The sequence below is a fragment of the Crotalus tigris genome, unplaced genomic scaffold (assembly GCF_016545835.1).
Source record: "Crotalus tigris isolate CLP2741 ecotype Arizona unplaced genomic scaffold, ASM1654583v1 scf7180000017890.1996003, whole genome shotgun sequence".
NCBI classification, from domain to species: domain Eukaryota; kingdom Metazoa; phylum Chordata; class Lepidosauria; order Squamata; family Viperidae; genus Crotalus; species Crotalus tigris.
Window position 1 is genome coordinate 1472140 of NW_024096707.1, and position 19091 is coordinate 1491230.

Consider the following 19091-nt stretch of genomic DNA (forward strand, 5'->3'; position numbering starts at 1 on the left):
CATATGGCAGTAAGACTGTTTCCATCCATAATATAATGGGTGGGTGAATAGATCTGGCAAGCAGCATTGAAACTAGGCTAGGCAACTATGATGTACTTTCCTGAATTTCAGGGTCTTGTAATTATTATTTTACATATTAATTTACTCATACAACCAGATATTCCAATTGTACAGAATATATATTTTCTAGTTCAGGTAGCTAATTGTATATTTCAGGACAGTGAAATCTTAGCTATGTTTTGCTGTACTTCCATTATTATTGATGCATAGATTCTTGACTGCAATGACTTTAGCAGCTGTGTGCAAAGTTATGACCTTGAAAGGCTTTTTACTCATAGCACCCCATTTCAAGCTAAGTTCAAAGCAGTTGCTTCAGCCTTACTGATAATGTTTTGACTATGCTTGAAGCAATACTTCATATTTGAAGTAGTACTGTTTTGAGCTCTGAACAATTCTGAAATGGTGATGTTTCTGGCAGGATCAGTAGAGCCTACTTTTTATGTATCACTAATTGTTAGTAAATTTCTAATACTCTTAGCATTTGAAATTAACAAAATTTCTGAAGTATGCAAAAAGTAGAGGATATTATACATTCCAATGGAAGAGAATATTTGTAGCTCAGGATTGAATGTGAGTCCTTGGTGTTCTTTGAGCTCAATTGTTTTCTTGCAGATGTTTCATTATCCAATTAGGTAATATCATCAGTGCTAGAAGGGAGTGAAGTTTGTTTTCTGTTTATATATGTCAAAGATACTCAGACAAACAACTAAACTGTAAATAACAGCCTAATCAAGAAGCTACCAAGAAGACTCCTACCAGTACTGATAGGGCAAGCATTTTATATATAAACAGAGACCAAACCCCACTCCCTTCTAGTATTGAAAATGTTACCTAGTTGGGTAATGAAACATCTGCAAGAAAATATCCAAGCATCAGGGACCTTATAGTATACATTTTTGGAGATTGCAGAATTCCTGGCAACATAAGTCCAATCTCTGCAGCATCTGTGGAACTGCTTTTTACTATTTCAAAATGAGCAATCCATAGCTGCACGCTCTATAGGGACACCTTTGTTATTCTAGGGTGGCAAAAATCAGGATGACTAGTAGCAAATTTTCTAACTAATAAAATGTTTTAAGAGGCATAAGCTGTAGCTCAAAAAAGCTTATGCCTTTTAGCACAATTTGTAAATTAGATAAAACACTACCAGACTCTTTTTGATTTATAGCAAACATATTTCCTCTGGTATGAACAAGCTTGGATGATTGTCCACTTGGCTCACTTCTGTGAAAATGTTCTCATTATGAAGAAAACTTGATGTTTTTTCTTAGAAAAAAACCTTCTCCCTACCCATAGTAGCCAATAGGTAAGGCAGAGAGTACTTTGGGAGCAGTAAAGGGGAAAGAAATTTGGTGACTGTTGTTTGAATAAAACCTCAGTGATATCCCATAGAAAGATATCAAAAGATAAACTTCATTACCACAATAATGACAGTAAATCAGGCTTATTGATGCTTTTTTATTGTGAGATGGGGAGTCTGGTAAAAAACTAGAAAATGACCATGATATAACAAGGAACTTAAAAAAATGAAGCTTCAGATTTGTAACTCACATATATGAATACAGGAACAAATTGGCACAGAAATGTTAAACATTGTTCCCACACTGTCTAGAAGATTACTCTAGCTCGGTTTCCTTAACGAAATGAGTGTTTTATGGTAAGGTTAATAAAACTGCTGAGCATCATGCTATTTAGTCATACAGTGAATTTCAAAATTTAAGAGCTTTGTAATAAAAACTGGGAAAAGATGAAATGAATTGATTGCAATTGTAAATTGATACATTCCCATTTTAATTCTTCTCTTCTACAGTCCAAGGCAAGTATAAATGTTAACATAACACTGTTAAATCAAATCTCAATGCAAGAGAACCAATTGCCTCTCTACTTTAAATCTTATCAACTTTCCAAATTTTCATACTAAAATATATTATTGTATTAATACAAACTACTGTATTATACACTACTGTGTAATAAATAAAGAAATATAAAAATAAGACACATAAATATAAAAGTTTTCTAAACCTAAAAGGTACATATGTCAGTAAGAAGGGTATTAATACTGCCAGGTTTGAAAACATACAGTACAAAATGTTGCACAGATCTAAATCTAAAAGAAAGAAAATAATACTGATAGGTTAAATCAGCTAACATTGTCAATAAATGAGGTCCAGAATAACTAACATTTGGAAACATATGAGCCCAATAATATATCATGTATTTGTCTGAAATAAAGTGAACCAATATAATAGATTAGAAATTTCCCTTCATAATTATTGTAGAGAAATTCTCCAAATAAGTAATGAAAAAGCAACAGCTAAGAGTGAAGAATTACTTTATGAAATGTACTAGTGCTTTTACTTCTCTGATGGCTGGTTTTTTTTGTCTCATGATTTAGTTTACTGAAATTTAATACAAATCAACAAATGCTAGTTATTGTAGGCCACACATTGGAGAAAGGCTGGTCAAAGCCTTTAAAAATACTGAGAAATGGCACTTACAGCACACAGGGTCTTGCATAAGGCCAAAAGAGATTCAAAGCTTCATGTCATATCCTTCATATTTTTTACTACACACTCCAGACACAATTACAAACACTGATTTTGACAACTTGGCTGTCCTCACCAGTATTAACACTGTTAGTCCCTGCAATCAGAAACCCACCACAATCTTTCTTTTCAAACTATACTTTCAACCACATGAGTAAACTTCAGTCCTTCTATCAGCTGCTCCCTTAAGGCTAATAATACATTTTAAATGAGAACATGTTCTACTAACAACATCTAAATGTTATAAATTGCTACCTTCTAAGCTGAATTTACAAAGGTAGTCAAACACTGTTTGGAACTGTGTCATATCTTTCTGCTTAAGGGAAGTCTGTAGTGCAGAAATTCTCACATTTTAAACATATAATAAAATACTGAAGCGGAATTAGCAGAATTGTTTCACTGATAAAATAAAATAATAAAAAAGAACATAAATCTCTCCCAATTGTACAATCAAAATATTAAACAAAAAAAATACTGATGGTAACAAATTGATGTCCAACACATACCAAATGTTTCCTGTAACACGTTAACCTATTTGCTTCCAGAGTCGTCATTTTCTTCCAATCTGTTTCGGGTCACAAACTTGTTCTTAAATTTTAAAACTGTGAAAAATTACTAGATTTGAGATTCAGGCACACCTGGATATATATATTTTTTATATTTTCTGTTTTTTTTTTAATTTTTGTTACACAGTAGTGAACAGGAATCACAGTGCACAGACTACTGTGCTTCCATAAAAAGCATGTAGAGTATAGAACAACTTTCATTACTAATTGAGATTCTTTCTCTGTGTACAAAATCTCTGCATCAGTTAAACTTTATTTGTTGCTACCTCTGACATTAGCTCCTCTTTTAATATAACTTCTGGTTTAATACTGTTTCCTTCATTTGCGGCTTCTTCATCCTTCATGCTTTCTTCAGTTATTTCCTCCTCTTCCTCCTCCTCTTTTTCTTCCTCCTCCTCTTGTAATTTTCCACATTCTTTTTCTTTTTCCTCCATCTCTTTGTCTTCCTCTTCTTCCTCTTTTTCACTATCTTCCTCCTCCCTTGTGACGCTTTCTCTCTCATCAAAGTCAAGCTGTGAGGGAGAAGCTCCTGCCCTTGCATGCTCATCCCCCAGTTGCTCCTGGGCAGCTCCTTCTAGTTCTGTGCTGTCACGTTCCTCAGCTTCCCTTTTACAATAGGAGTAGCGATGATTCATGTGCTGAGAGTAAGACCCCGAGTGAGAAAAGCGTTTGCCACATTTGTCACATTGATAGGGCTTCTCTCCAGAGTGCAGTCGCATATGTTCAATTAAATGATGCTTATGTTTAAATGCCTTTTTGCAGATTCCACACTCATGAGGTCTTTTACCTGAAAAATAAAAATAAGATTATTTTCAAGCTCCCTGGAGCATATTTGGCTTGAACGGGAACTTGCTCATTGCATCTGTACTGCTGAATTTTTAAAAGGGAATCTCAAAGACAAATTAATTCATCAGAAGTCAAAAGTAGGGTACCATTCTCAACAACCATTACAAGAAGCCTCTTCTTGACTTCTCATCACAAACATCAGGACAGAGTGAGAATTGATGGATTTGTTCTTATAGAATGTAAATAGGATTTGTTGATTTGTAATTCTATCATAGGTATCACACTGAGATTAGCAGACTGTTAAGTTTTCCAAAAGTTCTAAATAAGGATCTGTGAGGGTGCATAAGTTATATAAACAGATATATAATTCTTAAGGAAAAAATATGGATTTTTAAAGTGGAAAATTAATGTCATTTTATCTTAGTAATGAAATGGGGACAATAATAATGATGGAAAATATTAGTTCATAAAATCAAATAACTCTTAGCAAGTTATTGACTCTGTTTTCAGACAATTCTACAGACTTAGTAAGTTAAGGATTCCATGTCTTTTAAAAATATGAATAGCTGACAAATAACCTCTTATAATTAATATTAGCATAAACTTCATCCCCATGCTGCCCATCTCAATCTGATTTTCATATAGTTGTAAAATTTTAATGTGCATGGTTTTAATATTTTAATTATTTTCCTATTTGTATTTTTATTAATCTATAAGCTGCACAAATTTGCCTTACAGGGGTGATGGGCGGCATAAAAAATAATTAATGAAATAAATACATAAACTAACTATTGGAAACTAATGATAAAAACTATACTAATAGCTAATACGAAACTGGAAGTTATACCACACCTTTTATTCCTGTGCAGGATTCAAACATGAATTAGAGTTGTGCCATGATCCATCTTTTACAAAAGGAAGTCCATGTGAATGAGAACTTACATTTTCACTTTGTGTTGTTTCTTTCTATAATTTTTGGCTCATTTTTTCTAATCCTTTCCTTGCTCTAGATGTGAATGGGTCCGACATGTGAGCCAAAAATGTGGATGCCCCAATCACACCTCAATTATCTAAAACAGCTCAACAGTTACTTCCTCTGTTTTACCCTCCTTAATAGAGAAAGTATTTGCAATATTCTGTCTCTAAAGTATAACTTAAATTAATGAATTAGTTACAAATTGTTCCATTTTTCAAAAATGTTTCAGACTAGCAAGGAAAATGTCTTTGCAATCCTCTGAATCTATGATCAATACAAATATGTATCTGGCAAAGTCCCGAATTAAAAATTTGGTGACTTCATTTTGTATTCACATACCTGTATGTTCATATTTATGCCTTAAAAGTGAGCTACTCTTCTGGAATATTTTGTCACACAAATCACATGCATACATTCCACTTTCTGTTTTTCTCATCTTCTTCTTCGGTGGTGTAGAATCAGAATCATTTTGATCCTCTACATTTGATATTCCTTCTGAGCTAGTGTCATGTCTTTCATCCTAAAAAAAAAAAAAAATCAAGGGACAGAATTCTTAATCTGTTAAAATATAATGTTGGTAATAGGCTACACAATAAAAAACAAAATCAATGTTTACTGCACATTGATATATCATTTAATCTCAATTATGACATATCCATAAATACTGTTCTGTTTATAGCTGAAATGCCATGAATATATGCAACTCAGAATAAGAGATATTAACACTAGCCCAATAGAAAGACTGTTGCTAAGTCTAGGGAATGCTAGTGTAAAATAAAGGTTTTGTAAGAAAAAAATATGTAGATTGAAAAATGCCAAAGGGAGTTTCATTTATGTCTTGTAAACATTAATAATATTTATGCCATAACGATCACTATTATGACAGGTAGTCCTCATTTAGTAATTCCCTTTTAAACGACTATTCATAAATACTATGGTGATAAATGGTAATATTTTTTTCCCACCAATGTGTGCAATTATATTCAAATTTGTGTCTGACAATACGTACCAATGCTAGTGCTGCTGTACAACAGAACTTCATCTAAATGAGATGGTTTAGAGCAGGAGTCCCCAGTCCCCAGTCAGTGCACCAGCACTGGTCTGTGGTATGCCAGCAACTGAGCTGCACAAACAAGCAAAGGTCCATCCGCAGGATGCAGGCAGCATACAAAACTACGCCCCCTTCAATCCACGGAAAAGCTTTCTCCATGGAACCAGTCAGTCCCTTGTGCCCAAAAGGTTGGGGGCCGCTGGTTTAGAGAATTTTATCTAATCAAAATATCTTTGCAAATATCTCCTATCACAAGGTTTGCTTAGCTACCATGCTACTTAGCAATCATTTTTCCAAAATTAATTTCGATTGCCTGCTCTGTTCCAACAATACCAACAAGCTTAAAAAAACTTTGTAACAGTTTTTTAAGTAATGTGACCAGAGCAAGTGAATTTTCCTTAGTAATTAAATTTACATTTACATTTGCATCAATTACATAATTATAGTAGCACTATGTCTGGATAAGTGGAAAATCTCAGTAATTTTGCTATGACATTAAAAATTCCCCAATGAGGAAAATGAAATAATAGTCATTAAGAATAGCTTTCACATATATACATGAAGAACAAGTGACAATAGCTCCATGTATAAAGAAAAAGCCATGGGTTTGTAAGATTACAAACAATATCACTCCACATCAAACGATTATATGGGAGCAGACATTTTGCCTTTTAGCAAGACAAGAGTGCTCTGGATGGCTTATATATAGACCAGAGATCCCCAACCTTTTAGGCACCAGGGACCAGTTTCATGGAGGTTTTTTTCATGGACCGGAGAGTGCGTGGTTTTGTGTGTTGTCTGTAGATGAGGCTTTGTTTGTTTGTGCGGACTGGTTGCTGGCATGCTGCGGCCCAGTACTGGTCCAGGGACCGGGGGTTGGAGACCCCTGGTATAGACTATGTCTGTTTTGATTTTACTCAGCAGAACAGATTGGAGAAACAGGCGGACCCCATTTTCACCATCCTGAGGTAGCAAATCAATTTAGTTTCAGCATTTGAAAGGCCACAGACTTCTTACCATGCTATAGAGATTACATGTAAGTGGCAGCTTAACTGTACCTGTAAATCAGTCTAAAAGGAGGAGAGGAGGCATATTAATTGAGACTTCATCAACTTACTCCATATTGGGATGTTTATGACACATCTTACCAATCATCTTGCCACATCACATTTAACACAATTACATTTGCTGGTCCCTATAATTCAGCCTTACTGACATTTTTTATCTGATTGGTAAGACAAGAAGACAATATTATGGATAAAATCAGAATGCTATGCATACTGTGAAAACTTCATGAATATTTTTTAACGTTCAATCACGAGGCATGCTGAAAATTATTAAAGGGAAATATATGAAACAGAGAACAACAAAGGGGGAGATAAAGAACAGAACTCTAGGCAGACAAAAACAGCAACTAAAGGATTACTGTAGTACCAAAAAGGTGGCAATATGTTGCAACTATTCAAATGGAAACATTTTTCAATCATTTGTTCCAATAGCCCAAATAGGCAATACTTTTAATAAATATCCACCTTCAAAAATATTTGACATAGTACTTACTTTCATAGATTCAAAAATAATAGTGTGCATCTTCAAAATTATATTTATATCTTTTCAGAAATATATTACAATGTAAAATGCATGTGTGTTATACTATTAAACATCAGTTTATACCAGTGGTTCTCAACCTTTTTAATGCCGCGACCCCCAACCGGTCGTAAGTTGAGGACTACTCAACCGGTCGTAAGTCGAGGACTACTCAACTGGTGCAGCACCGTTTGCAGAATGGGATTTTTGGCGGGCTCAGCAAGGCAGAGACAGCCTGGATAATTCCTACTGGCTTTTGAAAGCCAATAGAATTAGACTCTATTCAAGAGAGTTTATTCTATTGGCTTTCAAAAGCCAATAGAATAAAAGGGAGTAGCACAGCTAAGGAAAAGGGGAAAAAATGGCGGACTGCATTGTTTGGCGACCCCCGTGAAATGGTCGTTCGACCCCAAATGGGGTCCCGACCTACAGGTTGAGAACCACTGGCTTAGACAGGTTCATAGAGAAGACTGAAACAACGTCAACATCACACAAGTTTTGATTTGAGCTGTCCACTCTTGGTTGTAGGTTATGTGATATAATTAAAGAACATGCAGAAAGTGATATGAAAGATCCTTATTTATAGAGTGTTCAGTATGACGTATTTATGCAGGAAGTAAAAAATGTTTTAAACTTTATCAGCCACATGTGATTACTCAAAGTAGCATATAATAGCAAAACTAAGATTACGTTTTCCATATCATGTCTAGTATTTTTTTTTGATAACATTGCTAATAAATTGAAATGTTCAGATGTAAATGGATATAAATTTTGGTACCTGATTTCCATTGGCCTGCATCTGTTTTGGTGTTTCTTGAACTGTAGGATTAATTGTGGTTGAATAAGTATAAGCTACCTGTGGGATAAGAATGGTTTGCTTATTGGCAGCAAGAGCTCTTAAACATGGAACACTGTTCTGGTCAGCAATGGCAACAATTGTAGGTAGCTGGGCAGTAACTGTAGGAATAGTAATATTAATGGGATTGGCACTTGGTGGGATTACATTTACAACTGGTTCTGAGTCTGTAATACTGCTATCCTTTTCTGGTTCTTTTTTTGCACAAGTTAAGTTCAAAGGTTCTTCCTGAACAGAATATGCACTGTTCTGGTAAACACTAGTAGATCGTTCCAATGATTCTCCATGTTGCTTTGGTAATGAAAGGTCAAGAGGTTCTATTTGTGGCTCTTCCTGGACACTCTCGTTAAGGTACAAGAAATCCTGTGCATTTCTAGATGAAGAGAGATTAAGGGGTGACGGGGATGGTGTGTTATGCTGTGAGCCAGCGTGAGCTGATCCTGCTGTTATATTCTGTGGTTTATTGGTTTTAAGAGGACTTACAGCATTAGATTGGCTGTCCTGGGGTTCAGTTTCAGCTGTAGATCCAATGCCATCCTCATTATTAACAGAGGTTTTTAATTTATCAGGTTCAGGGGAAGACTGTCCAGATGACGGTAGAGAAATCTGGCCAGCTTGCATTTTTTCAAACCACTTTTTAACAACATCCAATGGCAAATTGACTGAATCAGCAATTTTGGAGAGCTCAGCTGAGCTTGGTTGTGCATTTAATGCATAATAGGCTTTAAGGAGGGATAAAAGGTTTTTTAAAGGAGGTTGACCAGGAGATGGGTTAACCTCCCCTGCTTCTGATAAAGCAGAGGATTCAGATTTCTCAACTTCTGCACCACTGAGCTGAGGTGGCTGAGTGGAATTTTTGATGTCATGGTGCTTTGATTCTTGAAGTGCTTTAGCTTCTTCTGGACAGTCATCATGAAAAAGGCAAGTGCTATCATTGGTTTCTCTTTCAAAACTTTTTTCTTTTTCAGACTTCACTCTGAGATCTTCTGGTAGTTTCTCAGTTTTGCAGCTGTTACTTGGGGCAGAATTTTCTTTTTTCAGATTCTGTGGTATAACCTGAAGAGGGGTAGGTTGCTCCAAACTGTAATTAATGATAATTTTGGTTGTCCCATCTTGATCAACCAAAGGAAGACTAATAGCTGAAATAAGGGAATGTCCAGCTTGTTGTAGGGGTGCAGTGTTGATTGTTTCTTGTTCTTTGGATGTAAGGTTGGTGTGACTATTCTCCAATACCTGCCTTATCATATTACCATCAACTGCAACTTTAAGTACATTTTGAATGTCACTTAAGTTGATGCTTATTGGAGATACCAGACCAACAGTTGGCAAAACAACAGCTTGCACCACGCCCTGAGTAGAACTGGTTGCCTGTAATGGGCTACCACCACTAAATACCCCATTTTGCAAAGGGGCTGAACAGTTGATTCCTGATGCAACTACTATAGGTTTGAATTCATAATCCACAGGTTCAGTTTTAATTTGGTTTACAGGGAGCTGTTCTTGTAACGGCTTATTTTCTATCTTTTGTCGTGCTTGTGGTCTTGCTGGGCTACCCGGAGATGCAGAAAGAGAAGGAGAAGAGCACTGAGATGTCTTGATCCCTGATCGTGCTCGGCCATTCACAGGCACCATCCCAATACATTTCTTACTGCTTATATGGGAGCTGTAGGAACCAGAATGGGAAAAACGTTTCTTGCAGTTTGGGCACTCATATGGCTTCTCTCCTGGATACATACATATATAAAAAAGAAACATTATAATGTAGAAATGTTACTTATACTTAAAAATTATGAGATGGATTTACAAAATCAATACTGAAATAGTTCTATGAATAAAAAAATGCATTTCAGACAAGGAAGGAAGCCCCTACCCTCCCTGATACCTATATAACAACACCTTCAGATTTCCAGAATTAATAATAGAATTAATATAGGTTGATTGATATGTTATTCAAACTTTATAATGGACACAACCCAACTCTTACCCTCTAAAAGGAATGGTATTTACCCATTCACAGTTTGCCTTCTTTCTACTGATAATGAAATTATTCGCAATTTTTCTGCAAAGGATCTCTGTTTCTTGTGCTTATGCAACATGTACATTGCATAAAATGCCTTCAAAAACACCAGTTTATTCACTGGCCTTTTGAATATCAATAGTTCAACTGAACCACTAATATAATATGGCATACATGTGTCAAAACATTCTACATGGTGATATCTAAGACGAATGATACAAAGTAGGCATAGTTTTCATTCTGTGCTGGAGGCAAAGAACTCACTGGAAGGAAAATTATGTCAAAGCATTTTACATTATGTAAATACATATACATGTAGTAATGCTAATCATTTGGACAAGAAGGTAAACAACTGGTGTGTATGACATTTCTGTGAATTAATATAACTTTTCTAGAAGCAAATTAGAGTGCAAATGTAAGATAGCCCATGCATAGACATACATTTTGATTCAATTCAATTATTAAATGTAAAAGCAACAACAAGCTAACCCATAAAGTGATAAGATTAAACTACTTCAATATTGTTCAGTAAATCTGAACACTTAACTGTATATTTAATTTTATTTATATAATTTTATTCTATTTTAACTATACACTGAAAAATCATATTCAAAATAGACAAAATTTAAGCTATGACACAAAGGTTAAAAAATATGTACACTGACAAACAATACCAGGATATTTACCACTGTGGATTCTTAAGTGTTCCTTTAAGTGATGTTTATATTTGAAAGCTTTTCCACATTCAGTGCACTTGAATTTTCGATTACCACTAGATTGTGTCACATGTCTCTGTAAGACAAAATATGAAAATTAATCAGAAGACCAAACAGGAATAATGAAGTTCATATGTGTGAGAAACCTCTTATTTATAAAATACTGTGAATTTTAAAAATCATTAGATGATTGAAGATATTGCTTGTGAATAAAGAACAAGAAGGAAACCAGGTGACCCACATTAGATAAACAAGTCACAAAAATCACTTTATCCTATATCTGAATTTCAGACAGAGATGGTTTTGTTATCTATAAAGAATCTGAATGAAGAAACATTATAAATATTATAGAAACATTATTTTTAATTATTTAGAATAGAATAGAATAGAATAGAATAGAATAGCCTCTTTTTAAAAATCTCCAGTGATGGAGCGCCCATGATTTCTGGGGGCAAGCTATTCCACTGATTAATTGTCCTCACAGTCAGGAAGGTTCTCCTTAATTCCAGGTTGCTTCTATCTTTGATCAGTTTCCAACCATTGTTTCTTGTCCTGCTCTCTGGTGCTTTGGAGAATAACGTGACCCCCTTCTTCTTTGTGTTAGCCCCTCAAATACTGTAATACTGCTATCATGTCTCTCCTATCTCTCCTTTTCTTTAGACTAGCCAAACCCAAGTCCTGCAGCTGTTCTTCATATGTTTTAGTCTCCAGGCCTTTGATCATCTTAGTTGCTCTTCTCTGAATTTTTTCCAAACTCTCAACATCTTTTATGTGATATGGTGACCAAAATTGCCTGCAGTATTCCAGGTGTAGTCTTACTAGGGTTTTATAAAGCGGTACTAATACCTCACATGATCTTGATTCTATGCCTCTGTTTATACAACCCAGGTTTGTATTAGCTTTTTTGGCTGCTGCTGCACACTGCTGGCTCATGGTTAAGTGATCGTCCACTAGGACTCCAAGGTCCCTCTCACAATTATTTTTTTTAAATCAGATCTGGCCTAATCTGTACTTGTACCTTTGATTTTTTCTGCCTAAATGTAAAACTTTGCTTTTTTCCACAATGAAACTCATTTTGTTGGATAGGGCCCATTGTTCAAATTTGTCAAGATCTTTTTAGCTCCTGAATTGGTCTTCTGGGGTGTTGGCTACTCCTGCAAGTTTGATGTCATCTGCAAATTTGAAGAGTTCCCCTTCAATTTCCTCATCTAAGTCATTGATGAAGATATTGAAAAGTACTGGGCTTAGGATGGAACCTTGTGGTACCCCACTGTTTACTTCTCTCCATGTGGATGTGGTGCCGTTGAGGACTATTCGTTGAGTTCGGTTTGTCAGCCAGCAATAGATCCATCTGGTGATGTTGTCTATTCCACTTTTTTCTAGCTTACCAAGGAGTAGGTTGTGATCTACTTTATCAAATGCCTTACTGAAGTCTAAGTATACTACATCCACAGTATTTTGCTGGTCTATTAGTTTAGTTACTTTGTCAAAGAATGAAATAAGATTGATTTGGCGTGACTTGTTTTTAACAAACCCATGCTGGCTACTAGTTATAACTTTGTTTGCTTCTAGTTGTTCACAGATCTATTTTTTGATTATCTTTTCTAGGATCTTCCCAGGTATTGAAGTTAAACTGATTGGTCTGTAATTTCCTGGGTCTGTTTTTTCCCCCTTTCTTGAAGATGGGAACCATATTAGCCTTTTTCCAATCCTGAGATACTTCCCCTATGCTCCAGGATTTTTGGAATATATGGTGCAATGGTTCTGAGATAACATTTGCCAGCTCCTTCAGAACTCTGGAATGTAATCTGTCAGGCACCAGTGATTTATATCCGTCAAGGTTGGATAGGTGTTCTCTTACCATTTTCTTGCTTATTTTAATTTTTGTTTCTAATTTGTCTTTTGCAATGGTTTTTTTTTTTGATATATTGGGCTATGGTTTCTTTTTGTGTGAAGACTGATGTAAAGTATGAGTTAAGCAGATCTGCTTTCTCCCTGTTCCCTGTTATTTCCTTGCCATCTTCTCTCTTTAGTGGACCTACAGTTTCCTTGACTTTTTTCTTGTTGTTAATATGCTGGAAAAAACTTTTTTTTATTGTCCATGATTTCTGTTGCAAGTCTTTGTTCGTTCTCAGCCTTTGCTTTCCTGACTTCATCTTTACATGTTCTGGCTCTCTGCTGGTAATTGGTCTTAGTTATGTGCCCCTCTTTCCATTTTTTCTATTTGTCCTTTTTGTCTTTCAGTTTGTCAGAAAGATCTTTATGCAGTCATGCTGGTTTCTTCTTGAATTTCTTGTTTTTCTTTTTTAGTGGTATTGTGCTGGTCTGGGCTTTTATGATTGCATTTTTAAGAGTTTCCCACGCTTCGTGGGTTGTTTTCCGCTTTAAGATTTGCATCCATGGGATCTTTCCTAGGTTCCCTCTGGGTTTGTTAACATCAGCTCTTTTGAAGTTCAAGACACTGGTTGGATTGTTTTCTGTTGCTAGTGTTTGTGTTATATTAAATTCCAGTATGACATGGTCACTTTCACCCAAGGTTCTTATAACTTCAATTCCCTCTAGCACTTCTTCTCTATTAGTTAGAATTAAATCCAGTATGGATTTACGTCTAGTTCCCTCCTCCACCTTTTGGATGACAAAGTTGTTGGCTAGCTTGGTTAGGAATCTGTTTGATCTCCCGCTTGCTGCAGAGTTTCAATAAAAATTTCCAATCTAATTGATCAAAAGCTTTCTCAGCATCTATAAATATTAAAGCAGCAGAGATTTGGTTGAAGTCTCCCATTACTCTTGTGGTATGCTTCTTACATATATTTGTTAACTGGTTGGCCCATATGCATTCTGGAGAGATATTATTTTTGATCATGTGCATTTCTGTAGATATGTAGTGGTTTTGTTTTTTACGTATAATGCAACTCCCCCTCCTCTTTTTGTAGACCTGTTTTTTTTGAACAATTTGTATCCATCCATCAGTTCATTCCATTCATGGGTTTCATCTCAGGTTTCTGTAATACCAACTACGTCATACCTTCCCTCATGTACTATTGCTTCTAATTCGCCCTGTTTGTTCCCCAAGCTTTGAGCATTTGTTTGTAAGCATTTAAGCTTTTGTGCCTGTGCGTGGGTATGTTTCCTGCACCTCCTGAATGTTGTTTGAGTTTTTCTTTTTTTCTTTATCTCTGCCCACATCATTGTTTGATTTGTTTTTTTGGGATTTATGATTGGTTTTGGGTTCTAGAGATTCTGAAGATTGGTCACTCTTCCCCCTCACTTTTAGTTTAAAGCCCTCCTGATGAGTTGGACCAGTCTTTTTCCAAGTACATTTTCTCCTGTTTTCATGAGGTGCAGTCCATCCCTTGCCAAGAATCCTTCACGAAGGAAATGCAGTCCGCGATCCAGGAAACCAAAGTATTCTTGGCAACACCAATCCTTTAGCCAGTGGTTTATTTCTAGAATTCTTTTCCCCCTCAATGAGTGTTGACCTTTCGTTGGGAGTACTGATGAGAACCTACTTGTGCTCCTAGCTTCTTAACTTTATTGCCTAGTTGTTTATAGTCATTCACTATTGTACTCAGGTTCTTTGTTGCATCATTCATCCCAATGTGGAGGAGGAGGAAGAGGTAATAATCTGTAGGCCTAATTATTTTGGTTAGGTTCTCAGTCACATCTTTGATTTTTGTTGCAGAGAAACAACATACCTCCCTGGATTGCATGTCCGGTCTGCAGATGGATGATTCCGTTCCTTTGAGGATAGAATCTCCTATTACCAACACTTGCCTTCTTTTGGGGGGGGGGCTGCAGTCTGGTGTGCTTTTCTATTTATCTTTGGTATGTTTGTTGAGGTGAATTTTTTAGAGATGTTTGAGGTGACTTTTTTAGGGATATTTGAAGTTGTTTCCTTGCTAGGAGTCTGCATTTTTTTTGTAAGGGGAAGATTGTGAGTCTGTGTGTTTCCATCTAGGGAGAGAAATTGATTGCTCAGTTTTAGTGGGGCTGCTTCTGGTTGGGTTGGATTGGGCAGAAGGGATTTGTTAGTTGTATGCTACTTCTTTGAGTATTGTATTTCCTTCTTCGTGTGACATACCTCCATTTGTTTTCATCCAAGAGTTTATCAGTAAGGTCAAATCCTCTGGGAGTTATTTGTTCATTAATTGGTTCTGTTTGAGTAGAGCTTTCTTTTGTACGTTGGGGTTTGGCTAGAATTGCCTCTAGGTTCCTTATCTTTTTCTGTAGCAGTCTGCATAGTTTACATCTAATGCATATGTAGTTTGGGTGTTCTTTGGGCATTAGCACATGCATGGAATATGTATTGTATACCACAGTAGTGTCAATCATCTGTCCCATGAGTATTTGAATTGATTTTTTTCCATTTATATGCTTCTTATTCTTAATGTTGGCTTTGAATTCCTTTATCCATCCACATCATAGGACTGTTCTAGAGAAGATAGTCCAGTAACAAATATACTCAGTCACAAATTATTCTCCAAATAAATGCATATAAATCTTATTTCAAAAGTTAGTACAATTCAAAATTTAATAATCAGTATTCCTAAACAGCATTAAAATGACTTTACTATAATTTTATAGTTATTAGAATTACTGTAATTTTTAAAAAGCACTTTTTTTGGAATATACAGAATGTAAGTTTTTGTGGCCTCCCTGTTTTCTGCAGGAAATGGGAGAATCACATGATTTTTTTTAAAAAAACTATTACATAAAGTAGATTACACAGATGAGGCTAAACTCTCCCTTATGTCATGAATGCCAAAAAAGACTTGCAGGCAGTAGAGATCAGAAACAAACCTGCAGAGGGAATCTACTGTAGTGGCATGATGTCTTGCTAGTTCTCCCAGGAGTTGCCAAACCCTCCTCCTCCTAAAACATGCTGTCTCCTTTCTCCCCACAGCTTGTAGGGCAAGCTTACTAGAGAGGCTGTCCTCTCTCTCATTGATTTACCAGGAGATTAAATGGCAATCCCTTAACCAGGAACAAAATCAGGACTACTACCTCATTAAATATTTAAATCTATGGTACATCCCAGTAACATTGAACAATTTATTTTTTTTAAAAAAGGAAGAAGAAACGAACTACTTTCTTAAGAGGATGATCTTAGTCCTTATCCATTCAGAAGCTGCTCCATTAAATCAGGATTTCCCCAAAACACAATGTATGTGAGAACAACTCTACCAGCCTAGATTGCAGACCATAAAAGATTCTATAGTGCAAATTAGTTTTACTAGTTTGCTCTCTCAATTCCCTAGATATGTATATTGGTAATATTACTAAATCTTCCATGGTTTGTCATTTCTGGATTGTCTGACTTAAATTCTACATAACTTTTATCCTATTTTAGATATTCTGGGACACAGATCAACATGACGTATTAGAAAGTGTATTGGGGTGTACAGTTTAATAAACATATCTTCAAAAATTAGCAACAGTTGAGTGATTATAGCTATTGAGCAAAAGCCTTCCTAATTTATCTTCCATAGAATATCTAAACTGATTTCTCAGTATATTTTAACAGGTAAGGCTGAAAATAATTATATCATTAATATTCAATTTTAGATTGGATTTATTATGTCCCCCATATGCATACTGACTCATATAAATATAAACATTAAACATACCTTTTATTATAATGTGAAAATGTAATTATCTTCTGGTTTAATACATTTCTTTAAACATATATTGAATTGCATTTAACTAAATTCATTCTATTCTAAGAATTATTCCATAAACCATCTTGATTCTTAGTGTTTGAAAAAAATAACAACAACCATGTATCAAATGGCTTTTTAGCTCAATGGTTCATTATTATCTGAATCAATAAACTTAGCATTTCTCCAAATTCAAAGATCCCCAGGGCTCAGATAGGCATTTTTATGGTCTGATAGTGTATAGAATGAAGGACTGCATGAAATTCTGTCTATACATTGGATGCAGTTTTATTTTCCAGTATACGGCAATAATTACTTTCCAATTGCAGGATATATTCAAAAAATCTATTTGCGAAGCAGAAGAAAGTAATGGAGTACTACATAAATAAAAACTGTTCAATTCATGTCAGTATTCAGAAACAAAGTGTTCATAAAGGGGAATAGTATGGATAACTAAGTTTTGTTACGGTAGTTACTCTTATTTTCAGATAAAGTTAATTTAGTTAGTATTTTGTAGAAGTTGAAATTAGTATGATGTGTTAACCGATTAGTTATCCTCTTGAATGAAACTTGTCAATCCATGTGAAGATTTCAAACTATGGATCATATTTTGAATAAGTCTACATGTGAAGCTTGGCATTTAGTTCTTCCAGTCCTGGCTAGGATTTGTATACAAATCTGGACACTGAATCCAGAGGCCAGTGGCTTTGGAAGCTAGTGGTAAATTGGGAAAGAAATAAAGAAAGTGTGCTGGATCAGCGATTGTTGTGATTTTGAGGATGGCAAGGCAGGGTCCAGATATTCAAGGAAAGGCTGTGGTAGAGTGAATAAGAACACTGAAGCTGGAAATTTAGGAAAAAATGAAGAGTGTGAGGTTGGAACAGGAAAGACAGATAGATGGAGAAACATGGAAGAAAGTTTTGAAGACTGTAAGAAGAAGTATATAGGAAAAGTAGGGTACAGGATTCATTGGATTAAATGGGGCAGTGTAAGTGTAAAAGTGTGGTGAGGGATACAGTAAAGAAGAAGGAAACAAGGTTAGAGGTATATGCATACAAATGTGGTTACTGGAAGTGACTTCATCTTGGAGCATAATTGGATAGTGGGAAGAGTGAGTAGTGTTCAGAGCCAAACCATTTTGCCAGACAGATAGTGGTAATTGACTAGAGGCTCTGCGAAACTTAAAGAGGCACCTTGTGGTCCAAAAGATTTCTAAAGAGAGTTTTGATGATTGCATATGGTATAGTGTAGTTCAGGAGATCTGCCTGGACTATTGCCTTGGACCAGATCTGTCATGTACTAGCTTTATTGCAGATCTGTACCCTCAGTAAGTTTCAGTGACTCCAGATGGACCAGATCAGGAAATCAATTCCACAGAAATGTTGAAACTATATTTATTGAGATTGGTTATAATAACATACTTATAGCATAAATTTTTATCATATGATCTCTAAGGCCAAGAACAACTCAAGGATTCCAAATCAACATTCACTACCATAGTTACCTTTATAAAGACCTGCATACTAATATCTCAGTCAGACCATAATTCCATTTGAACTCTGAATTAACCTATACAACCAATTGAAAGTATCAAAGAAGTAGAGACAAGTCATTAAATCATCAGCCACTTTGCTCTTTTCTTGCCCTTTCCATATCTATCCCCGACCAGTAGGGAGAAAGCCATGGCATGTACACATGTATTGCATTTTAGAGATGCTGTTAACGTATCATTATATAAACAATATACAATGTTATTCAGATTATATAAATTTGTGCACACTGATATCTATTCAATATTTTAATTGTTTATTAAAATAGTCATATTCTGTCTTTCAGGGCAAAGCCTCGTTAGTGGACATTTCCCTTCTAAAAGTTAATAGTTTGGAACAATTATGAAATACATGCAGATCACTGGACTTCTGTAATAGGATATCTGAAATTCTATACTCATAATTACAAGCAATATTACTGGCCATTATAATCTGCAAGGTGTTTTTTATTCTTCATCTTGCAGTTTTAGTGTATGAAATAGAACATATAATTTCTGCTTTATAGAATGTAAACTTCTAACTGAAAAATAAAATTCATCAATACTTAAAATGGAACATGAAACAATTGTTCCAAAACATTTCATCAATAAGTAAATATAAAATGTAAAATTTAAAGTTATGGGAAATGCCAAAATACATATTTTCCTTGTTTTATGCTAGAGATATATTCCCTGAAAATCTGCATGAAGTGAATTCAAATAAAGGAGGACACTGAAAAAAGGA

General features: G+C 35.3%; 1 protein-coding gene across 7 annotated transcripts in view; it reads right to left on the minus strand.

Annotated features, from left to right (window-relative positions):
- Nucleotides 1–1498: 1498 nt before the first annotated feature.
- The window catches only part of ZEB1 (zinc finger E-box binding homeobox 1), a 107110-nt gene continuing 89517 nt past the window's right edge, over nt 1499–19091 (minus strand). For all 7 annotated transcript variants that reach the window (XM_039344101.1, XM_039344100.1, XM_039344104.1 and 4 more), the window contains 4 exons: nt 11132–11237; nt 8351–10152; nt 5274–5454; nt 1499–3959 (listed from right to left, as the gene is read on the minus strand). In XM_039344101.1, coding sequence (XP_039200035.1) covers nt 3418–3959; nt 5274–5454; nt 8351–10152; nt 11132–11237 — 2631 coding nt within the window. In that variant the 3' untranslated portion in view covers nt 1499–3417. The remainder of the gene's footprint in view (nt 3960–5273; nt 5455–8350; nt 10153–11131; nt 11238–19091) is intronic.